This window comes from Lissotriton helveticus, chromosome 2_1, assembly GCF_964261635.1.
Source record: "Lissotriton helveticus chromosome 2_1, aLisHel1.1, whole genome shotgun sequence".
NCBI classification, from domain to species: Eukaryota; Metazoa; Chordata; class Amphibia; order Caudata; family Salamandridae; genus Lissotriton; species Lissotriton helveticus.
In genome coordinates this window covers 1,170,910,988-1,170,934,506 of record NC_136059.1, presented here as the reverse complement: position 1 = coordinate 1,170,934,506, position 23,519 = coordinate 1,170,910,988, and the positions used below count along the sequence as shown (strand labels likewise).

Below are 23,519 nucleotides of genomic sequence, written 5' to 3'. Positions count from 1 at the left end.
CCATCAAAGCATTTATGGAAGGCCTTACAAGAATAATTTCCCCCAGAATCCCACCCTCTCCAGTGTGGAATTTAAACATTGTCCTTACTAGGCTCATGGCTCCTACATTGGAACCTCTGCACAAATGCGAACTGCAGTTCCTTACATGGAAAGTAGCTTTCCTTGTCACAATCACCTCTCTCAGAAGAGTAAGTGAGATCCAGGCTTTAACCATACAAGAACCATTCTTAACAAATACATCATAACAAAGTGGTTCTTAGAACAAATCCGGAATTCCTTCCCAAATTAATCTCTGCTTTCAACCTTAATCAATCTGTAGAATTGCCCATTATTTTCCCAAAACCAGATTCTGTAGCAGAGAGAGCCCTTCACACACCTGATGTCAAAAGAGCTATACTTTATTACATTGACAGAACTAAACCTTTTAGAAACACAAACCAATTGTAGCTTTCTCTACACCTCATAAAGAAAACCCCTTCTCCAAAGCTGGAATTGCCAGGTGGATAGTCAAATGTATTCAACTATGCTACCACAAAGCAAAACGCACATTAACAATTCCCCCTAGAGCGCACTCAACATGCAAATTAGGGGCTTCCATGGCATTCTTAAGGAACATTCCCTTAGATGACATTTGTAAAGCAGCAACATGGTCTACAACACACACCTTCACCAAACACTATTGTGTAGATGTGCAAACAAAACAACAAGCTTTTGTGGACAAGGCTGTTCTTAAAACACTTTTTCAGACCTCTACAACATTTAAAGGTAACCACCGCTAACGGAGAGCACTGCTATACAGTCTATGCACAAGTATTTATTCTGCAGCTCATATGCCCCGAACGGAAAATGCTACTTAACAGTATGCATCTATTCTTGGCATGTAGAGCTGCAGAATCACATAAGCCCACTCGCCTCATCGGTACCTCTTATCTGTTCCAGGGTTATCTTACTTAGATACATTACACATGGACATCTTTTCTGTTTCTTACAAACTTCATCATTTCCCTTCATGGCGAAAAACAATCTTAAGAATGGAGTCGATGCCCATGCGCACTATCGTCCAAAGGAGGAGTCCCCTATCTTGTGACTACAAATACTTCTTCTAAGACAACAACAAAGTGCAAACATCTGAGCCCAACACCAGATGGCGAGCTATGCACAAGTATGTGATTCTGCAGCTCTACATGCAAAGAACAGATGCATACCGGTAAGTAGCATTTTCCTTATAGTCTAGCCTCCATTAGCTTATTCTGTCATGTGGACAGAAGACCATCCTTTGGATTTTAGTTTTTTAGATGATACCAGCGCATGTGTTCTAATAGTTTTATGACATACATGCCCAAAACCAGGTCACATTGCCACTCCTAGCCTCTGCACTACTATTCATTTACAGCTCTTCTCTTTTCCATCCATTAGTACCCAATTAGAGAAGAGGACATTTCTTGCACTGTTTTCTGTTTGTCAGTACTCTTGCATGCCGCTAGTTAATGCCATGCAGCTTTTCCCCCCCTCACCCCAAGACATCTTGCAGAACTGAGTAGGCAAAGTGTCCTTCCCGCTGAGCCCGGCTATCAAGGCAGTAGTGCTTTGTGAATGTATGCACCAGTGCCCATGTCACATTCCTGCAGATTTCAAGGGCAGGCACTCCTTTCGCTAATGCAGTGGTAGCAACTTCCCGAAGCTGCTTCTTGGCTAGGACATAGCAGATCCTAATGCTGAGGACTTCCCAATACAAGGTCCTATTCTGCCGTAAGCTAAAACACCCTCTCTGGTCTTATCAGATACATAGCTTCAGGAAGATTAGCAGCTTTAACAAGAACCATCCTCTTACAGCTCTATATCCTTGCCCACTTATCATCTGTAACACCTTATCCATTGTCTCATCATCAGAAGCCTGACCCTCTGACCTGCAGTTATTCTCTGGAATCCATCCACGAAGACCCATACCTTAATAGATATGCCACTATGATTGAGGTAATTATTAGGTTTAGAGCTTGAAATCTGACCCTGCTCCATTCAGCTCTTACAACTATCTTCTCCCTTTCTCACCTTCCACTTGTAAAGCTTAATTGGAAAATGTTCACTTTCTTTGCCATCCTGGTTTACAGAGGAATAAAATGAATTCTACCTTGACGTTTTACTACATTGAGCACTAACTGAAGAATCTTTGGGGAGCCTTGCTGGTTTTGACACAAATGGAGCTACTCATTGTTGTACCAATCTGATATTGACATCTAGCCTCAGATTCCTTACCTTAGAATTTCCCTCAGGCCCCAGCCTGGATCTCAACAGTACCTCTGCGCACTGGGGGACAGCGCCGTACGGCTCCACAGTGATGATGTCCATGGATATGACGTCAGTGGAGCCATTTAAGTCCTTGTATTTTGGCCTACTTGAACGCCCTTTACGTTGGGAACAGTGTGCCGATACCTTTGGGCTTTAAGACTTGCTAGACCTATACACAACACATGTCTGACAGATCTGCACGCCATTTGTATGTGGACTACGAGGAGTGCGACGCCAGTCGAAAACTTAAAGCCCAAGTCCTTACGGGAATGTCGAATGAAGTTGCTGTCGGCCCGGCTGTCTTGTTAGGAACTCAAGCGGTGCCGCCCTTCCTCCCGCTCTCAGGATCCTGCTCAGGCCGGTCGAGAAGCCATTCCCATGGACGTCGCACGTTGAGAAGCCATTCCCGGGGACGCCGCATGCCGAAAGCAGGTAAATACCACCGGAAGGGTATGAAGTAACAGCCTCACAAAGTAGTGACACTAGTGCCAGTTTCTCCCGATCTCTATAGGAGGCGGTTGCACAGGAGTCGACCCTGAGTTTTCCACCATATCCTGGTGAGGGGGCGACTAGGACTCTAGTGAAAGAATGTTTTTGAGCCTTGCAAGTCTTTTTTGGGCCAGCACCTCTCCCTAGAGTGCCTTCGGGCCCCAAAGATGTGGAAGGGCCTCTGATCGGACGTTCGCCAGCAGTTCTGTCTTGACTCCTTCTCTGAAGTCACTACGACATCGGGAAACAACCCGGTGCGGCTTCCTGCTATGACATCTATGTCATCCGCAGAAGGTGACCTATCACCTCCTTGACACTCTGCGACGCTGATGACATCCTTGGTGGTGGATGTCGGTAGGACGCGGTCTCGACGCCATCCGGAGTCTGAGACACCCTTAGTGGTGGTCGTCGATACAACGCCGTCTTGACGTCAGTCGGTGTCGGAGACCCCTTTTCTTCCCACTGAGACTCCATCTCCTCTACAGGTAGATGACACTACTGTGGTTACTCTGTCACCAGTGTTGCAGTCCGCGGCTGCAGATACTGGTGACTCTGAGTGTTTGGGGGCTCCTGGCCAGCCGCAAGCAGGAGGTTCTTTGGTTTTTGGAGGGGACGTTAGTCTTCAACCATCCCCTACCTTTGATCTTCTTTCACCTCCTAGAGTGGCAACAGAAGCTAGCACAGCTTTTGCTCAGGTCATTCAACGATCTGCTGACATTTTGAAGCTGCAGCTTCATATGGTGATTATGTCCTCTGACTGCTTAATAGATCTTCTCCATCTGGGAGGTGCAGGGGTCGAGCCGTTACTCCCATTTGGTGAGTCATTATATGATATTCTTTTGGGAACATGGGCCAAACCAGCGTCCGGTGTCTCTGTTGAACGTGTTATTGCACACCATCATCGACCAGCTCCTGATGACCCTGGTTGTCTTTTTCAGAACCCTAAGTTTATAGTGCTGGTTGTGCAGGCAGCTTTGGCTTCCTTGCACTTGGAAGCTCCTCCCTTGCTTCCGCCAAGCCGGCAGTCTTGGTGGTTCTGTTTGCATCTACTAGTGCTGCCCTACGGTCTTTGAACACATCCTGTGTAATTGGGAGGGCTTCTTTTGCACTATGGGATTCGGTCGGCCGATTACTTCCAGAAGAAGTTCAGGCTGAAGTTTTTCAGATGGTGCAGCATGGTCGTGAACTGGCTAGGTTCACTATCAGGTCAGCGATGGGCAGTACGGATTCCGTAGGCAGGGCTATGGCTAGATCAGTAGCCTTAAGGAGGCATGCTTGGTTGCGTGATTCTATTTTTCTTGTGAATGTTCGGGAGCGTCTCAGAGATTTACCTTTTGATGACCTCCAGTTATTCGATCGCCATGCTGATTCTGCAGTCCAGCGCCTCATGGCGTGCATCTCGTGACTGGGGACACTTGGGTCTTATTTAATCCATTCTACGATGTCCACAACTGTGGTCTCTCTGTTGTAGTTTTCTTTCATTGGGAGTGTTGAGGTATAAGCACTACTTCGGACTTTTAGTAGTCTATTACTCTGGGCTTGAGACTTAATTCCTGAACAATGTTTGCAGCTGGTTAGCTGGTTTGTTTTGTTTCCATTGAATCTCTTTTACAAGCTGGACTCAAGAATTTATACCTCTTTTTATGGATATGTGACTACTCTATGTGGAGTACTGGTTTGCTATTGTAAAGCTCTTCTGTTAAAGCTGTGTCCTTCTCGGACTGCGCGCCTTATTTTTTTGAGAACTATTGTAGGGAGCTCGGAGCTCTGCTTTCTTCTTGTGATCGCCTGTCACGAGGCTCTGTTGCATTTTCACTCATCTGGTTTTCTCCACACCAGTGGCTTCTGTGCGTTATGCCCCTTTTTTACGTAGTTTTCTGAGTTCTTCAGAGCCTTGGCAATGTCTAAGTACGTGGGATCATGCTCTAGTTCTCCATTTACATTTTCATTTTTTGGATGCTATTCGCTTACAAGTGCCTCTCTTTGGATGCAGCATAGTTTCTAGTGTAACATGATTTTACCTCTTCAATGCAGTTGAATACCTACCCATGCTCCATGTTGTGTTGCGGTATTCCTCTACTTGTTCCATGCTCTGCTTTTTGGCCACCTTGTCCCAAGTTTTCATGGATTGGTGCATCCACCATCTAGTACATTTCCGTTACTGTGTGTAGTTCTGTATGGGCTACATTCTCTATCTTCTAGATGGCATGTACTTTTCTCCAGCATGCCTCTCTTGTGAGTTTCATGACTGTTTTTCTTGTTTGCACAATTAACAGACAGCCTTATCTTCTGACAAATCGCCTCTTCTGTGGTGAGGGGGCACCCCCGACCCCCTCCCTCTTTGTTCTTGGGCGGTGTCTTTTTTCCCAAATATCTCCTTTCAGAGATGTTATGTATGATCTTGTACAAATTATACATACTCCTGTGTTTCTCATGTTTTCTTGTATCACAGGTTTTGTTTGTGCCTGTTGTGGACAGGGCCTTCCTTCTATCTGAACTCCTTTGCAATGTCATTTTTTTTTTAAAAGCGGGAACAAACGGTTCCATCTCTTTTTGCTTGTCCTGTTTGGAGCTTATTGGACTCAGTTGTGCCCCGTCCTTAGGTGTTTGTTCCTGTAGTGGGCATTTTTGCAGTGTGTCTTGACCTATACACTTCTGCGCACACATGGGTCACTTGTAGTATCTGTTGATATTCTTCTGTATATGTCCTCGGCATATGTGCTCTAGCTTCTCATGTTTTGCACACTCCTGCCTTTTAGGACTGTGAAAAAATGTTGCCATTTGTGTTTTATTCCTCAGAGTATTTGTGTGTGTGGATGTGTGTGTGTGTGTGTGTATATATGTATGTATATATATATATATATATATATATATATATCAGTATGCCTAAATATGCATTTCTTGTGTCTTGAATGCTACAGTTTGTTCACACTATTTTAATCCTTGCAAGAGGGTGTTCAGATTTCCTTCGGGAATAGGTTCAGAAGTTTCTCTTAGGTTTCCAGAACCAATCTCTCTCCTTTCATGTTTCTTATTGTCAGAAACAACAATGCATTGACCCTTTTGTCATCCAGTTTTCCTTTTCCCATTTTTAGGGTAAAGGGGTCTTGTCAGTCTTCTGTCTGATAACTCTTTACGTACGTTTTTTCTGTTTTCTTCAAGACCGATTTTCTCGGGCCTGTGAGGTTGCTTTTAATTATTGCTTCATGATGGTAGTCATGGATTATATTAAGAGCCACACACTTGTTTACCTATCCCTCCATGTTCTTGGTCCGTCTTAGTTGCCCGCCTAGTTTTCCTGGAGAAGTCTTGTGGGATCAGTTCGCAGACCCTACTTCAATGGGGAATGGCTATGGTATCTATTCCAAGTTAAGAAATCTGGGGCTAGATGTCTCACTCAGATGGAAAATGTACTTACCTTCAGTAATGATATATTGTTAGAGACATAGTCTAGCCCGCTATTTCAGACTTCAAAAAGTATTCCAGTGCTAGGGCCCAAATTATCACTGTATATTTAATTCTCCTTAATAGAATGTTTACTTGAAAGCATGATTGCATAAAGTTTGATCAGTAAGGTCTTTGTGAGTCTCTTTTTAAAATTAATTGACGATACTTGTGTACAGTGCACTTTATTCACAGTTGTGCTTTTGTGTTTTCCATGGTAGACGGAGAGTAATCATGACACAGCGTTGACTCTTGCCTGTGCAGGTGGCCATGAGGAATTAGTGCAAACTCTTTTGGAACGAGGTGCAAATATAGAGCATCGAGATAAAAAAGGTGGGAGAATGCTGAATTGCTGAGCTATTCCTTGCTCCTTTTAGTTAATTGACATGTCAGTGAATTTTAAAACAGAATGTATACTGTATGCATATGCCACTTAAATGATTCTTACTAGAAAAATCAGCAGACCAATTAGCTGGTTATTGTGATTTAGTTTGTCTCTGTTTTACTTACTTGAAGTGTGAGCATAAAGTCAATTTGGATCCCAACGGAAGTGTTACTACATACGTCTTAGTACACTGCTATATTCTCTGTTTGTGCAGGTGAGAATTTGCAGAGCTATACATTCTTTGTTATTCATCCAAAGCTTCTCCCAACCCTCTTTAACAAGACAGAGTGGTCCCTATCAGGATGGACAAACAGAAGTTCAAAGGGGAAAACCCTACTCCCTTCTGAGGCACCTCTCTGTGGGCGAAAAGCAAGCATGATAAGAGGACATCCAATCTCCTTTTTAGTTTTTTAGGGAGCCCGATAATCATGCCCTTCAATGTTTTGTTGAACCTTTAAACAAGATCATTGGTTTGTTGGTTATAGGGTGTAGTAAACTTGTACTGCACTCCACACTCTTTCCACATATGTTTTAGTTATGCAGTCATGAAGTTTGACCCCCTGTCTGAAACCACCTCCTTAGGAAACCCTGCCCTGGTGAATAACACCAATGAGGGCCTTGGCTACTGCAGGAGCTGCAGTAGTCCTAAGGGGAATTGCTTCAGGATACCTGGTGGCATGATCCACTACCACCAGTATGAATTTATTCCTGATGCTGTGGGAGGTTCTAGTGGACCCACTATGTCCACACCGACTCTTACAAAGGGAACCCCAACTACTGGTAGTGGAATTAAGGGGACCTTTGGGTGTCTACCTGTTTTGCCACTGGCTTGACCGGTGACACAGGAACTGACAAACACCTTTACCTTCTGAGACATCTGGGGCCAGTGAAAGTGGCTGATTAGCCTTTCCCAAGTTTTGGTTTGACTCAGATGCCCAGCTAGGGGGATGCCATGAGCCGAAGTGAGTAAGAAGTCCCAGTACTTTTAAGGCACTATCACTCTCATAGTGGCACCAGGGTTGGGGTCACTGTCCTCAGTGTACAGTAGTCCCTTGCTGCTGCATCAGGCTTTCAAGAGTTAGACAGGTCTGCTATTCGAGGTATAGCTCTTCCCCAGTGGGTCCCCCTCTGCCTAAGAGCTCAACCTGGAAACGGTCAAGATCCATGGGCCCAGTTCCCTCTGGGGTCTAGTCCTCTCCCTGAGAAGAGGGGTCCTGAGTCTTTGGCTGTTCAGAAGCTGGTTTCCCAGTCTTCTTACTTTTTCTCTTGGAAGGTTGGGCCTTTCTTTTAGGCTCCAACAGTTCTTTTTCACCTTGCTTTCAGCTCTGTGCTCTAGTCTTGAGACACACAATCTCAGGGATGTCCAGCATTGCTGCATGGGTTGTCAATTCTACCTCAGTCCATGTGGAGGTCTCCAGGTAATTTACAATCATACTGGCAACTGGAAGCTTTGGAGAAATCACTACCTGTTTCAGACCAGTAAACTCCGCCTCCCCAAGTCAAAAGTCACCATGGCAAGGTTAGTAGTAACACTGTCAGCGTTGGTGAATGGGCAAGTTTCCCAATCAGGTATTGCTCTGGGGGAAACCATTGTGTCTCTCACCATAGTGACACTGGCACCTGTATCCCTCTGGGCTTCTATTTTAGTCACATTGATCCAGGAGTATTGTAAATACTTATTTAAGTTGGGTGACCACACAGCTAAAGTGGCAAACTCCACTTCACCCTCAATGACTAGAACTGCTTCAGTGTGAATTCTGATTTGCTCTGGGCACACTTTTGATCCCATCTGGAGACTGACTTCACCAGTAGTGACTGGAAAAGTAGCATCTCCAGTTAAGTGTACCAACTTCTTACATTTGAAACACCAGGCCTTTAGGGGATCAAAGTTCTTCCCTTTGTACCTACCATTGGACTGGGAAGAGTTTTGGACCCACGCTCCGGAGCAGGTTTTTGGGATCCATTACAAAACTCTGGCTTTTTGTCTTTTGGGTTCTCACCCCCTTTCCCCTGGGGAGGTTTTGTAACCCCTTTCTTTTGGTTAACCCCGGTGGCTGTTTTGGGTACCCTAGTCTTGACCCAGTGGCCTGCCTTCTTTCCCAATTCTTGGAGAGAAATTAAACCTAGGTCTAGCAAATATTGATGTAACTTTTCATAGGTTCAATTATTCAAAATATGTTCCTTCATAAAAAAAATTGTAAAGTCCATTGAAATCATGCACATTATTGCCAGTTAACTATCCATCTAGTGCCTTAACCGAGTAGTCAACTAAGTCAACCCAAGACTGATTTTGGGTTTTGTGAGCACCCCTGAATCGAATTCTATATTCCTCAGTTGTGAGTCCAAAGCATTCAGACAGTTCATGAGGTCATAAGACCCAGCATCTGCCCCAGAAAGGGGTCAGGAGTCTTTTCCCTTCAATTACCAGTGAACAGTTTCCACAGGAGTGACTTCTTTACTTTCCTCATTTCACAAGCTCTCTCAAAAGCTGTGCACCATTTGGTGATGTCATCACCTTCCTCAAATTTGGGGACACAACCTTTGGGGATTTGGGGATCATAAGATTGCTCTCTGTCCCTATTTGATATGTGCTGCCACCTTTGATGGGAGCTAAGCCCATCTCTACTCTTTCTTTTTCTAGAACCAGGAGTCTGGTCTCTAGATTAAATCTCTTGGTCAACCTCAATAAGAGGTTGGTCTCTTCATTGAGGATGCCCTCAACGGACTCAGATGCACATAAACCATCTATGTGGAATCTAGGTGGTGAGATCTGTATATTCTTGGATTCAGGGGCACTGGTGCCTGTGAGAAAGTGCCATCTTTCTTGCATTGGTATGTCCACACTTTTTGCTGAACTGCTGATGTGCTTTGACTGAGTGTGCCCTGGACTAATGCCAACCAGGTACCTGAGGGCCTGTGTTCCTTCCCTAAAGCCGTGTTGAAACTGAACCCCCATTGGCATCTCTGGCCACCTAGCAGCTCCTAGTAAATGGTACCCTGGGTATCCAGGGCATGGTGACCAGAGAAGACCCCTAAGGGCTGCAGCACTTATTGTGCCACCCTTAGGGGCCCTGTACCCTGACACCCACACACTGCCTTTGCAGGCTGAGTGTCTAGGTACTGAACTAAACAAAGAGTCGACATGGCACACATCCCTGTGTGCCATGCCCACAAAACCCACTGCCCTGGCATACCTCAGTCACACCTCTAGCTGGATGCCCTATGCCAGTGGTGTGGGCACAGGTGCATGAGCCATGTGCCCCTTCAGTACCCAGAACCATTCGTTGGCACTGTAAGTGCAGTAATGCCATTAAGAGTATATGGTACTGGGAGGTTGACATTACGAACTCCACAGCACTATAAAGGCTACACTGAAGCCTGACAAGTTTGATATCAAACTTCTCAGCACATTAAACCCACACTGATGCCAGTGTGGGATTTAATGTAAAATGCACCAGAGGGCATCTTAGAGATGCCCCCTGAAATCCTAACCTACAATCCAGGTCTGGTCTGAGAGGCTGCCTAGGCTGCCTCACAGCAGACATGTTGCTGGACCCTTGGGTGGAGAGGCCCCGCTCTCCTGGGCCTGCAACAATGCACATCCTGGGCGAGGTGCTAGGTCTCCTCCCCCAGGATGGACAGGGGGAAGCTTCAAAGGCCTGGCGCACTTGTGAGTTCTCCAGACCACTTGCTGTATTCAGCAACTGGCCCCCACCAGTTCTGACCCCCACTTTGGCGGGAAGATTGGCGGGAAACCCTACGTCAGGAAGGGGGGTGTGCCAGCCTGTGCCAACCCCACCCCTCAGGTAGAAGAAGCGAGGTGAAGCACGAACCCGGGCTCTGGCCCTCTTGAAGATGGGGAGCCCTGCCCAATCACAGTTAGGCTCCTCCCCCCTCCCACAGGAGAGGAGCAGGCTAGGGGGTGAACCCACCCCAGGACAGGGACCTATTTGTCCCTGCCCTTGCCCTACCTGTAACTTCCCTAAATTCAGTATTTAGGGGCACCCTGAACCTTCCTTCCTCAGATCCCTGTAAAAAAAGACGAAAGAAGATCAAGAAGAATACCCGCCGTGCAGCTGCTAACAGGACGACACCAACTGACTTGGCCCCAGCCCGACCGGCCTGTCGATCCTGGAACCTGCTCCTGTTTAATCCCGGTGACTCCTGCGGACAGCAACCTTGGACAACCCGGAGGACCTGCCTGCCTTGACCCTTTAACAGACTGGGACTCCCCTGAGCAGAGGCTCTGCTCCAACACGTTCCCCCGGCGACTGGAACCCGAAGTCCAGTGCCCAAAGACCCTCCTCGACGACGCCTGCAGCCTCAGAACCAGGGACCCCCTGATCCGCGACCAGCTAAGGGTAAGCTTTCCCGATGCCAAAAGACACCCCTGGCACGGCGCCCCACGGTCCCCTGTGCCTTCCTTTGGGGTACCTACCTCTTCTCCAAGATCCCAACTTACCTCTCGAAGTGGTGGTTGCACCTGAAGAATCTCTGTTCCCAAGCCTGCAGTCTTTGTTCACTTTTTAACTTTCACATTGGCTAACATTGAGCGCCCGACGGCTCAAAAGTACCCTGCACCCAGCCGCCGAGTGCCGCTGGAAGTGCAACTACTACCCTACTCTACTTCCCCACTTGCCCTGAGTAAGTGACCAGGAGCTCAGCTCCCAGAGCCATGTGGCCTGCTTGCTTGCAGCCACCAACTGAAGGCCCCCTACCCTCCATTGGCTTGCATTGGACCTACTCTCTCTGCACCCGCTGCCTCTGTGCCGCTGAGGGTGTAACTACTGTACCTTCCCGGCCCTGGGAGACCCCTGAGTCTATGCCCAGAACCTTAACTTCACCAGTCGAGTACTCACCTGGAAACCGATAACTCACTTTCCTGCCATTGGATAACATTGACTGGTTTGACTCGAAAAATCTTCTAAGTGTGAAGTTTTGAAACTCTAAAATATTCCTATAAAATCAGCCGAGTAACAAATTTCGAATTACTCAACTGGAGTCAGGAGAGGAGCCAGTACTGTACCTCTCAGACCAGTACTGAACCGCAAAAGTAATTAGAACTGTACTTACCATAACCTGAATTTCCTCCATTGACTGTTTTTCTCTCAAATTTCTCCCAAGTGTCTACTTTTTAAAATTAAAAATATTCCTTAAAAATCGTACCAACTACTAAAATGTTAATACTTACTTGTCTTCGGTAGATACCCCAGTACTGAACCTTGGAGTCCAGTCCTGGATTACAAAAGTAACGAGAAACTACTTTACCTATGACTTCAATTTCCTTCCTTAGGATAACATTGCTAGTTTTTCACTGAAAAGTTTCTAAGTGTCAACTTTTAAAATACCTTTATATTCTTTAAAAATCATTGCAATAACCACAACGTTTTTCCTAAACTGTTTTCAGCTTAGACCCCAGGACTGAATCTAGGATCCTGTCCTGGAGTTACAAAAGTCATCTATAAAGTAATACACTGCATTTATGTAGAAAAACCCATTGAGCTCAATGTTACATTGTGTTTAGAATTGTGTTGCCTACTGCAACCTCTGTACCTATTGTGTTTATAAAGTTAATTACATTTCTGCAAAACAATTATCTGAGAACACTCATATTGAGAAAAGTATATTTTGATTCCTGATGGTTCTAAAAATAAAACAACTATATATTTTGATATAAAAACAATTGGCCTGGAGTTCAGTCCTTGGGTGTGTGAAACCTTTTGCTGACTGAGTGTGTACAACAAATGCTTTACACTGTCCTCTGGTACTGCCTTACTGCTCGACCAAGCTACCACTTAGTAAGGTCAGCCCTGACTTTAACCTCTGTTACACCTCTGAGGGTTGTGATCTACATACACACTGAACCTTACTTTGGTCCAGTATATTTAGAGCCACTTTCTCACAGTGCCCTTTTCTCCCTAAGAAGAAGGGGGTGGTGGGGGGGGGTTGTAAGGTATCCTCATCCCCTCCATCTTCTTCCTCTTCTGAGTGGTCTTCACCATTCTCAGAAGGATGGTCCTTAGCATACCCTGCCAACAGCTCTGGAGCTTTTGTTTGGTGGGATGGGACCCCATGTTGACTTTAAGTTTACTTAGAGACCGTAACTCCCTGAATTCTAAGTGGAGATAAGAGGTGAGGTCGAGCTCCTCAACCATATTCTCTGTTAGTCTTATCTTCACAAATAGCTGGGTTCTTGTTAAGAGACATTCTAACAAAAATTCTAACCCCCCTAACCCCTAATTAAAGTGAGCTTTTATTTTTATAAAATTCTAAAGGGACTTAACCAAGACCTAGCAAGACTTTTATTAATATGGAAAATGTCAATTCAACAAATTCAGAATTCTAAAGACAATTTAAGAGTTCAGTCGTGATCGGGTGTTGACCAAGTCAGTCCAACAAATGCAAAGTTGTATATCCCAACGCTGATCCACCAATGTAGGAAGCTGACTCTGTATATACTATACCAAAGAATCTTATAGTGTGCACAGAATCCAGTGGGACCCCAAAGGTAGGCAGTAGTAAATGTATATAATTACCTTACTCTCTATTCGTGGTAGTGTGGGCGAGCAGTAAGGCTTTATCAGTGGGAAATGTTTAGCATTTATTGTACAAACTCAGGCAAGAAAGGATGTCACACAATACTGAACTCAGACAAATGTGTTTATATAAAACCAATATCGTCGAAGTCGAGTACGAGGAGGAGTTTGACGCCGAAGAGCCGCCGAAAACTCCCGAGCCCCAGGAACACCAAGAGGAAGAGGGCCTATACTATTTCGAGGAAGGCGAAGAAGACCAGTGCACGAGTTTGGACTCGGCATCCTCGGTGGCGCAGGACCTGGATTGGCAGGACCTCGACGCTGAAAGCCCGGAAGAGGCCGTGGAGACGTACCCTTCGAAGCCTTCGCCGCCAGATGACATTGGGATCTACACCATGGGCATCAGGAACGCGGCAACAGCTTATGGAGTGAAACTGGAGGAAGAAAAAACAAAAGCCTGCTTCCTCCTAGAGACCCTGCTCCCCACTCAAACCAGGAGTCAATTCCTACCCATGCTACCAAGTGTCCTGGACCAGGGGAGAGAGGCATTCAAAGAACCAGCAAGCTGCAGGTCTGTCACACCCAGGACAGAGAAAAAATACAAACACTCCTCTAAGGATCCTCCCTACATCCAGGGATCCGTCACAACTGTGGCTCAATGGTTCGAGCTGCAGACCCTGATGCAGAGGTCTAGCCGGGGACAGGGTTCAATTCACCGCCTCGGCGGGTCTTGGGCTAAAAAATTCCACGGACCTGATAATTCTCGCCTCGGTGCCTATTCCAATCATGGAGTCCCACTCTGGGCAATAGCTTTCTTAATCTCCACAACGGCCCCCACAACTTTAAGGATGCCTGGCCTCCACCTTGGGGGTGCCCAGGAGTGGACACCTCACAGGGAAAGCCAGGATGGGTTCCACAGCGGTATTCGTACAAGCGCCTTGAGACCCTTGCGGGTGAGTAGTGCGCTATACAAGTATCAATTTACATTTTACATCATTGCAGCAACAACCCGAAAAAAAGGGCCAACGTTCCCACAAACTCAGGCCCACCACCTGACAAGGAGAGTAAGAGGATAGACCTCACTGGAAGGAAGATAGATAGGAATGCAGATGTACAGTGGTGCATTGCCAACTATAATGCCCTACTCAACAGGCATACCAGCATTGGGACGAGGTTGAACAACTGCTCAAACACCTCCCCGAGCAATACCAACAGAGGACAACACACCTGGTGGAGGAAGGCAAGAATATAGCCAACTCATGCCTAAAATCAGCCCTGGATGCGGCATACACGTCCAGCAGGCTCATGATGACCGGGGTCACAGAGAGAAGGCATGCCTGGCTGAGAATATCAGGCTTCAAGCCAGAAGTACAGAATAACATCCTGAACACGCCCTTCAGTGGTGAAACCCTGTTCGAAGCACCAGTGGATGAGAAACTCACCCAACTCAAAAAGAAAAATGAAACTGCAAGGTCCATGGGGGCCTTGCAATTCAGAGGAATGAGGAGAGGCACACCGACACGGAGGCCAAACGGAAGAGGGGGAAACCAACCGGGAACGTCACATCAGACATCCCAGCAGGGCTACCAGGGCGACAACCAAGCACAGCAGGGCCAGCAAAAGCAAACCTGGCTATACCAGCCTCTGGGCCAGTCCCTTCGCGGGAGGGCGAAATAGATGAGGGCAAACAAGAAGGGGGGCGAGCAACCCATTTCAAAGTGGCTCCGCACCACCAACCGTGCCCACCCACACGACACCTCTAGGGGCACAACAATGTCAGCAAAAAAGGGTCACACGGACAAAAGATCAACTAACATGTACCACCAGTAGGAGGCAGACTAAAACACTTCTTCCAGGAATGGAAAAAAATAACAACAGACAAATGGATACTGAACATCGTACAGTTCGGATACTGCATAGAACTGGAAAAGAAACCACCAAACAGGAAACCGAAAAGAAAAACGCACTCAGCAAAAGAACTAGCACTACTTGCAGAGGAAGCTCAAGAACTTCTCCACAAAGAAGCCATAGAAACAGTCCTATTCCAAGAAAGAAACAAGGGAGTGTACTTGAACTACTTCCTCGTACCAAAGGTGGACGAAACACTAAGACCCATCCTGGACCTACGGTTCCTAAACCAATACATAGGAACACAAAATTTCAAGATGACATCTCTTCAAGAAGTCATTCCTCAGATAAGGGACGGAGACTTTATGTCCACCATAGACCTAAAGGATGCCTACCTACACATTCCCATGTACAGACAGCATAAACATCTACTGAGATTTGCCATCAACAAAGCACACTACCAGTTCACCGCCTTGGCCTTCGGACTAAAATCCGCACCAAGGGTCTTCACCAAGTGCCTCACTGCCGTGGCAGCACACCTGAGGAGGGAAGGGATCCATGTATACCCCTACCTCGACGACTGGCTCATAAAAGCAAGTTCCTACAAACAATGCAAGGAACATGCACAACGGGTCACAAAAACGCTAACTGAACTGGGATTCTCAATACACTAAGGGAAATCCTCAATGGAACCAGAGCAAGTGAAGATCTTCCTAGACGCACAGATCAACACCATACAGAGCAAAGTGTTCCCCAGCGACGAGAACACTTGCCCTGCTGAAGGAGACACGTCAGTACCAGAAGGGACGAGCTCTGACAGTGTGGACAGCGAGCAAGATCATGGGGATGATGGCGTCCTGCATACACCTAGTCCAGGAATGGCTGCAAAAACAATGGTCACAAGCTACAGGGAGTTGGGAAGATCTAGTGGTCTTAATCCACGCAGTGCAAGAGGAGATAGCGTGGTGGAACAAGGAGAACATTACAGAGGGGAGGCCTTTGACACCACGAAACCCAACAGTGACCATCACCACAGACTCATCTGAGAAGGGATAGGGAGCACACATGTACCAACTCAAGGTGCGAGGCCTGTGGACTCCAACAGATGCGATCAGGTACATCAACTACCTGGAACTAAAGACTGTGTTCCTCGCCCTAAAAGCCTTACAGAAACAACTGTATGGGCAAAGAGTTTATACAGACCGACAACACCACAACGATGTTCTACATCAACAAACGGGGAGGAACACAATCAGTCGCACTATCCAAACTAGCGCAGGACATATGGAGATGGGCCATTCCACTCAAAATAGACCGCCTAGCTATACACCTACCAGGGAAGGACAACGTGGAGGCAGACTGGCTCAGCAGACAGACATCGGCATCCCATGAGTGGGAGCTCAATGCACAAGAAACACAAAGGCTAAGTGGGGGACTCCGACAATAGACCTATTTGCAACACACCAGAATTCAAAATACCAATACTTCGCATCCAGGCAACCAGGGGAACAATCACAAGGGAATGGCCTATGGATAAGCTGGCCGAAAACGCCGATGCACAGGGTACTCCGCAAATGCAGAACCAGCAATATGACGATGATTCTGGTGGCACCACAGTGGGCCAGGCAGTCATGGTTCTCACAAATAGTGGAGATGGTGCAGGGACCACCTCACAAATTCGGGAAAAGAAAGGACTTACTCTCCATGCCAAACGGAGAGGTACTCGAGCCAGAGAGCTTCTGCCTAGCGGCATGGCTCCTGAAGACCTAGAGTTTGCAGATCTGAAACTGCCGGAGAGCACACTGCGGGTGCTACGAGAGGCAAGAAGGCCTACCACACGGAGGTGCTATGTGGCAAAATGGAAAAGATTCATACAATGGTGTATCAAGGAGAAACTGCACAAGAAGATGACAAGGGAATCAACAGTGCTAAAATATTTAACGCACCTACTCAAATCAAACCTAAGTTCCACCTCGCTGAGGGTACACCTAGCAGCGATAGTAGCCTACACAAGAGGAGAGACAGGAAAGAGCTTCTTTACATCACAAGTAGTAAAAAGATTCCTGGAAGGGGCTAAAAGAATAGCACCACCCAAAAGGATGCCCACACCGGCATGGAACCTTAATTTAGTCCTAACAGAGTTTATGAAGGCATCTTTCGAACCCAGACAGCCTTTCTAGTGGCAATCACCACGCTACGCAGGGTCAACAAACTGCAAGCGCTAACACTACAAGAACCCTACATTCAAATACACAATGATGGGGTGGTAATCCGAGCTGCCCCCCACTTAATGCCAAAGGTGGTCTCAAGGTTTCACGTGAACCAGACAATACAAATCCCACTGCACACTCAGGACGCTATAAGGGCAGTAATGCATTACATGGAAAGAACTAAAGAGCACAGGAAAACCAAACAGTTCTTGGTGTCCTTCGCAAGCAGTTTCCTGGGTAGACCAGTGACAAAGGGCACCATTGCACGATGGATCGCACAAACAATACAATTCTGCCACAAGCAGGCAGGTCAAGAACTAACAGAGGGGGGCACAAGCCCACTCTACCAGGAAAAAGGGAGCAACAATAGCCTTCCTGGCCAACACACCCGTTCAAGACATATGCCTGGCGACAACATGGGCTTCAGTGCACACGTTCACTAAGCACTACTGCGTGGATATACAGATGAACAAGGAAGCACAAGTAGGACAGAAAGTGCTTCAACACATATTCAACAACGAACTCGCATCTTCCACCCAGTCGCCACAAACGTAACCAACCGCTACAAAGTCTATGCACAGCATAGTGAATCCAGAAAGATTCACGCTGCAAAACGAATAGTTTCTTACCTGTCGGTGTAGTTTTTTTTTCACAACCAAGTTTATTGAGCGTAAAAGTATCAAGGATGTGGCATCTTCACACACCAAGATCACCACAACAGTATCAATGTAGAGGTGACATACATAAGATTCACAAAGCTAGTGTCAATGAAGCTCAGCTTTAAAAATGCCCTAACAACCCTCCCCAACCCCAACAACACCCCAACCCGTACCCACCCACCCCCCCCCCCCACCACACATGTACAGAGGCAACACAAAAACGATTCACATAGAGGATGCAGGTGTAATGCAACCAGGGTCGTGCCATTTGGGCCAGAAAAGTCACTGCGATCAAATGTCCTCCTCCTGCTCCGCCGGGGGTTCCAAGGTCAGGTCACGGTAGTCGGCCCACCGCCTCCAGATCTTGTAGTGTTTGCGTGGGCAGCCCCGCGCCTCAAAGATTGGTTTCTCAAGACCCATAAAGTAGTCCAGCCCAGCCTTCCACGCAGACAGGGGGGGGGCCCTCACAGATTTCCAGGCCCGAGCTAGGTCGCGCTTAGCAACCACCAGGCCCAGTAGCAGCAAGTGGCGCTTGTATATGTTGCCCCCAACCCCTTCCATAATGTGCAGCAGGCCGAGCCTGTGAGTTCGAGGAAGATCCCAGCCCAGGACCTCAGCCAGGCAACTCCATACGCCCCTCCAGAATCCAGCCAGGCGACCACACGACCACACCGTATGTATTAGGGAGCCAGGCACTTCCCCACAGCGCAGGCACTCCGATGACGCAATCAACCCAGCCTTCCACAGTCGTTCACGTGTGTAGTAGGCACGATGCAGGTATTTGAATTGTATCAGGCGAAGCCGGACCGCAATTGCGGTGCCGCGCGGGGACTCCAGCGCCTCCCTCCAGTCGTCCTCATCCAAGGCGCCCACGTCTACCTCCCATGCGTCCCGAAGGGAGCGAAGAGTGGACGAGCAGTGAATAACAAGGGACCGATAAATCCCAGAGACCTTCTTGTCTCCCATGTCTCCCATAAACACTTTCGCCTCAATTGGGTTGAACTCCGGCAGGGAGTCGAGGCCGGCAATGCTTGGGGCGAGGGCATGCCTCAGCTGGAGGTAACGGAAGAACTGGGACTGGGGCATCTGGAACTCTACTCGGAGTTCCTCAAAGGATTTGAGGGTGGCGCCTGACATGACCTGGCCCAATTGTGTAATTCCAATAGCCTCCCAACCCTCGAACCCGGCTAGGGCCGCCAGTTCTGGGAGCAGACCGTTGTGCCACAGCGGCGTTTCGGCCGTTAATTTGCCCCACCAACCCATGCGGCGCAAAGACTGCCGCCACACTGCAAAGACCACTTTTGTTACTGACGGCAGCCCGCGGCGTATACGGGCCGAGTAGAGAACGGTGTGGAGCGTATGGTCACCCATCAGATGCCTCTCCAGGGCATAGGCCGGGTCACTCCTGTCCCCGTACCACCATTCATTGAGGACAAGAAGATGTGACGCCTGGTAGTAGGAGAGGAGGTCGGATGTGGCCAGACCACCACAGTAAGTGGACAGAAAGCATGTCCTTAGGGCCACCCTGGCTGCACCGCCATCCCACAGGAAGCGGCTCAGCACAGAGTTCACCTGACGGAACCACTCCATGCCAATGGGGTGCGGGAAATGCTGGAGTTGGTACAGCAGTCTCGGCAGCGCCACCATCTTAAAAATGGCCGACCTCCCAAAGATCGTAAGGGGCATTCTGGACCACGTCTTGACATCAGCCTGAACCCGTTCCCACACCGGCAAGACACTGCGCGTCCAGACCACGGCTCGCGAAGTCGAGAGGAAAACACCCAAATATCTCAGGCCGTCCGTCGCCACGCGCAGGTCGGCGGCCCAAGGGTCGGTAACCGTTCCGCCACGTAGAACCCACAGGGTCGACTTAGACAAGTTAAGGCGGAGCCCTGAGACTTCGCCAAACCCCCGCATGATCTCCAATACCCGAGGGCCCGAGCGCCGCAGGTCGGTAAGGAACAGGAGGACGTCGTCTGCGTAAAGCGCAATCCTATCCGTTAGGGTATCGTTCCAGACAAAGCCACGCAGATGGGCATCCAATCGTATCCGCGACGCCAGGGGCTCCATGGCCAGGGCGAATAGATAGGGGGACAGTGGGCAGCCCTGCCGAGTACCACGGCCTATCCGGAAACGTCCCGAGACCGCACCGGCTACCCGGACCGACGCCGTAACATTAGTATATAGGAGACGGATCTAGGACAAGAAGACAGGCCCTAGATTGAGGCGGGCCAACAAGGTGAACAAATATGCCCAACTCACCGAGTCAAAGGCCCGGTCCATGTCCGCGAGGAGCAATGCGGCCCGTTCATCTCTAGCCCCCATGGCGTCGATCGCTGCCTGCGCCCGCCGGATATTATGCCTGGTGGCCCTGTGCGGCATGAACCCGGCCTGGTCAGGGTGGACCAGGTCGGCGATGTGGGGCAGGAGGCGATTCGCCAGGGCTTTCGCCAAGATCTTGGCCTCGATGTTGATGAGGGAGATTGGCCTGTAAGAGTCGTGTCGGTCCGGCGCCCTGCCAGGCTTCAAAAAGACCACAATCTCGGCATGGCGCCAGTCAGGTGGCAACTCGCCTCTAGACCGCGCCGCCTCCAGGGCGCTGCGAAAGTGGGGTCCCAGCTGGACATGGAACTTTTTATAGAATTCGGCGGGATAACCGCTCGGGCCGGGCGCTTTCCCAGTATTCAATTGGCCAAGGGCCTCCCCAAGTTCCTCGGACGTTAGCGGGGCCTCCAAGGCCGTTCTAGTCTCCTCCGGAACTGCCTGCGGGAGCAGGTCGTCCAAGTAAGAGGCAATCTCGCCCTCCATCAATGGGTCACGAGGAGCGTATTGTGCCTCGTAATAGCGGGCGAAGCTAGCCGCCAACCGATCCGGGTCGGTCATAACCGAGCCATCCTCCGCCGTAATGCTGGGTAGCTCAAGGGGCTGGAAGGTCGCCTGGCAAAGCCTATGTAGCATGGTGCAGGACTTATCATCCCATTGATACACCCTGCTACGCGTGGCAAGCCACGCCTGCCGGGCCTCCTCATAGAGGACCGAGGAATATGTCTGCTGGGCCTGCAGGAGCTGTCGCACGACGCCATCGTCACCCCCGAGTCGACTACGCTGCTCCAGCTCCTCCACGCGGGCCGCGGCAGTCACAATGGCCTCCCGGTGTTCCCGCCGAGCGGCTGCACACCAAGCTATATCAATGCCCCGGATCGTGGGCTTCAGCGCCTCCCACACAACAATGGCATCGACATCCCCAACCAAGTTCTCGCGCCAGAAATGGTCGATCTCTTTGCGTAAGTGCGCCACATACTCCGGCCGCTGCAACTGCCAGGCGGACATCCGCCAACGAAAGGGTTGTCGTTTAGACAGGAGGGTCACGGTGGCTAGAACAGGGGAATGATCCGAGAGGCCTCTGGGGAGTATCGTGGCGTCCCTGACACGGTTCAGATAGGCACCCGGTACAAACAAATAATCGAGTCTCGAGAATGACCCATGTACCGCCGATACATACGTGAAGGCCTGCACTGCGGGATGAAAATGCCGCCACACATCGATCCAGCCCAGACTACGCACAGTCGCACACAACCGGGTGGGGGCAGCCGCGGGGGGGGGTGGGGTCAGACACTCCACACGCTCGCCTCAGTCGGTCCAGGCCCACATCCATGACTGCATTCCAATCACCCCCCACCACAGTCAGGACCTCCGGGATTTCGTCCCACAGCGCAAACAGCCGCTCAGATAGTGCCCATTGCAAGGGGGGAGGGGCGTAAACACTGCCAAATACCACCGGCTCGGAGCCCAGTAGGCCCTTAACAAAGGCAAACCTTCCCTGAGGGTCAATCCATTGCTTCTCATGAACATAGGCCACCCTACGATGTATCAAAATGGCCACCCCCCGTGATCCCCTCGTGAAGCCAGCATGATAGACCTGGTGGTAACCGAACCTCTGGAGGCTAAGGGCCTTAGAGCCCAGCATGTGAGTTTCCTGAAGCAGGAGTACATCCACCATCTCCCTCTTCCCCCATCGCAGCACAGCCCCACGCTTGATCTTATCTAGGATACCCCGCACATTCCATGTTACCACCCGCAGGGTCTTCGAAGGAGACAGAAGCGCAGCATCAGCCATTGTCAATATACAGTCCAAAATCCGGCCCTCCCTCCCACCCAGGTGCAACCCGCAACCCGACAAGAACTACAGCCTCAGACATGTGTGGACCCACCCCCCCAGCCCGCAAACTCAGCGCCCCCAACCCCACCCAGAACCCCCCCAACAAGTACAACACTAGAACACCCTTCCAAACCCCACACCCACCACCCCAATACCTCAGAAAACAGTGAAGTATCTGTCGCGGTGTGGAGAGACCCGGGCCCATAACAGAGGACCCAGGGCCCGCCACACCAATGGATCCCCACAACCCCACAATGACACACACACACCACCCCCCCAACAACACTCACATCTGTGAGGGTCTGAGGCCCACGTATGGTACCCTCCGAACCCCACTGCGCCCCCATGACAATGACTAAAGTCTGCACACGGGAGCTGTAGGAGAGTAGGGTCTGCAATCCTATGATCACCCAGATTTTTGCTTTTTGCTGCACTGGTTTACGACTTTCCCTGGCTGTGGGCCTGCTAATCAGACCCACAGCCTAGCTGTTCTCTCTATCCAAATTGTACTCAGGTACTGAATTGGCACTGGGCCCTCTCCAAGTCCCTGTACCCAGGGCTGAGGTGTACCCAGAAGTCTCCCAGGGGCTGAAGCATGTATTATGCCACCCCTGGATTGACTAACTAAAACTGACACAACTGGCTGCACGACAGCTGGGGCAAGGTGGTGTACTCACCCTTTGCTTTAGATATAGTATACCTATATCTAACCCTAAAATGGACACACAGATCTCCTATCAGTCACTCCTATGGCAGGCCTTAACAATCCTGAAGGCAGAGTGCTTGGAATCGTGTGAGATGGTGCTCTGGCAAGAGCTGAGCCTGTCTGCGGCTTTCGGGATCTATCCCTTAGCCGTTTCCATGATATCGCATACCATATACTCTTAAGTGCATTATAATCCTCGCGGTTATGTGCCAACTCTGGTATCGCTTTATCAAAACATGTCGAGTAAGGTGTCATACGAATTGGAATACTAACCCCTCGCCAATTCTGGCGACGGGGTTAGCATTCCACCCTTCTAGAGGGACACGACATGCCTGTAACCTATAACCCGGTTAAAAGTCAGACAGAGCCTTAGCATCCACAAAATGGATGCTGCCACCGAGACACAAGTCTGCCCTCCTGCTGCTGGGAGTCCTCCCAGAGCAGGAGATAAGGACAAAGGGTTTCCTGCCAGGGGCGGTGCCAGCACCGTCCCAGACAGGGTTTTGTGTATTGTAGGTAGGCAGGGCTTTAGAGGAAGGTGACTGCACGTGGCACCCCGGTGCTCACTGTGCATAGGCTGGCTGGAACCAGTTCCAGGGTCACTCCAGACCCTGTGCTGGGGAAAAGCCCGCCAAGGAAGTGGGTGTAACCACCCCCCTCCTGGTCCCACCCATAGGGCAGGACCTAGTCGCGTGCCAGCCCCTTTTTCCCAGATAAAGGTAGAGACTGGCCCCCTTCCAAATCAGATCATCTTTGGAATCAAGACACGACTTTCTGCGAAAGGACTTCAAGATTTC

The 23,519-nt window shown here is 49.2% G+C and overlaps 1 protein-coding gene across 14 annotated transcripts in view; it reads left to right on the top strand.

Moving 5' to 3' along the window:
- ANKRD17 (ankyrin repeat domain 17) overlaps positions 1-23,519 on the top strand; it is a 1,381,421-nt gene that overhangs the window by 690,981 nt on the left and 666,921 nt on the right. For all 14 annotated transcript variants that reach the window (XM_078676026.1, XM_078676025.1, XM_078676019.1 and 11 more), the window contains one exon: positions 6,441-6,552. In XM_078676026.1, coding sequence (XP_078532152.1) covers positions 6,441-6,552 — 112 coding nt within the window. The remainder of the gene's footprint in view (positions 1-6,440; positions 6,553-23,519) is intronic.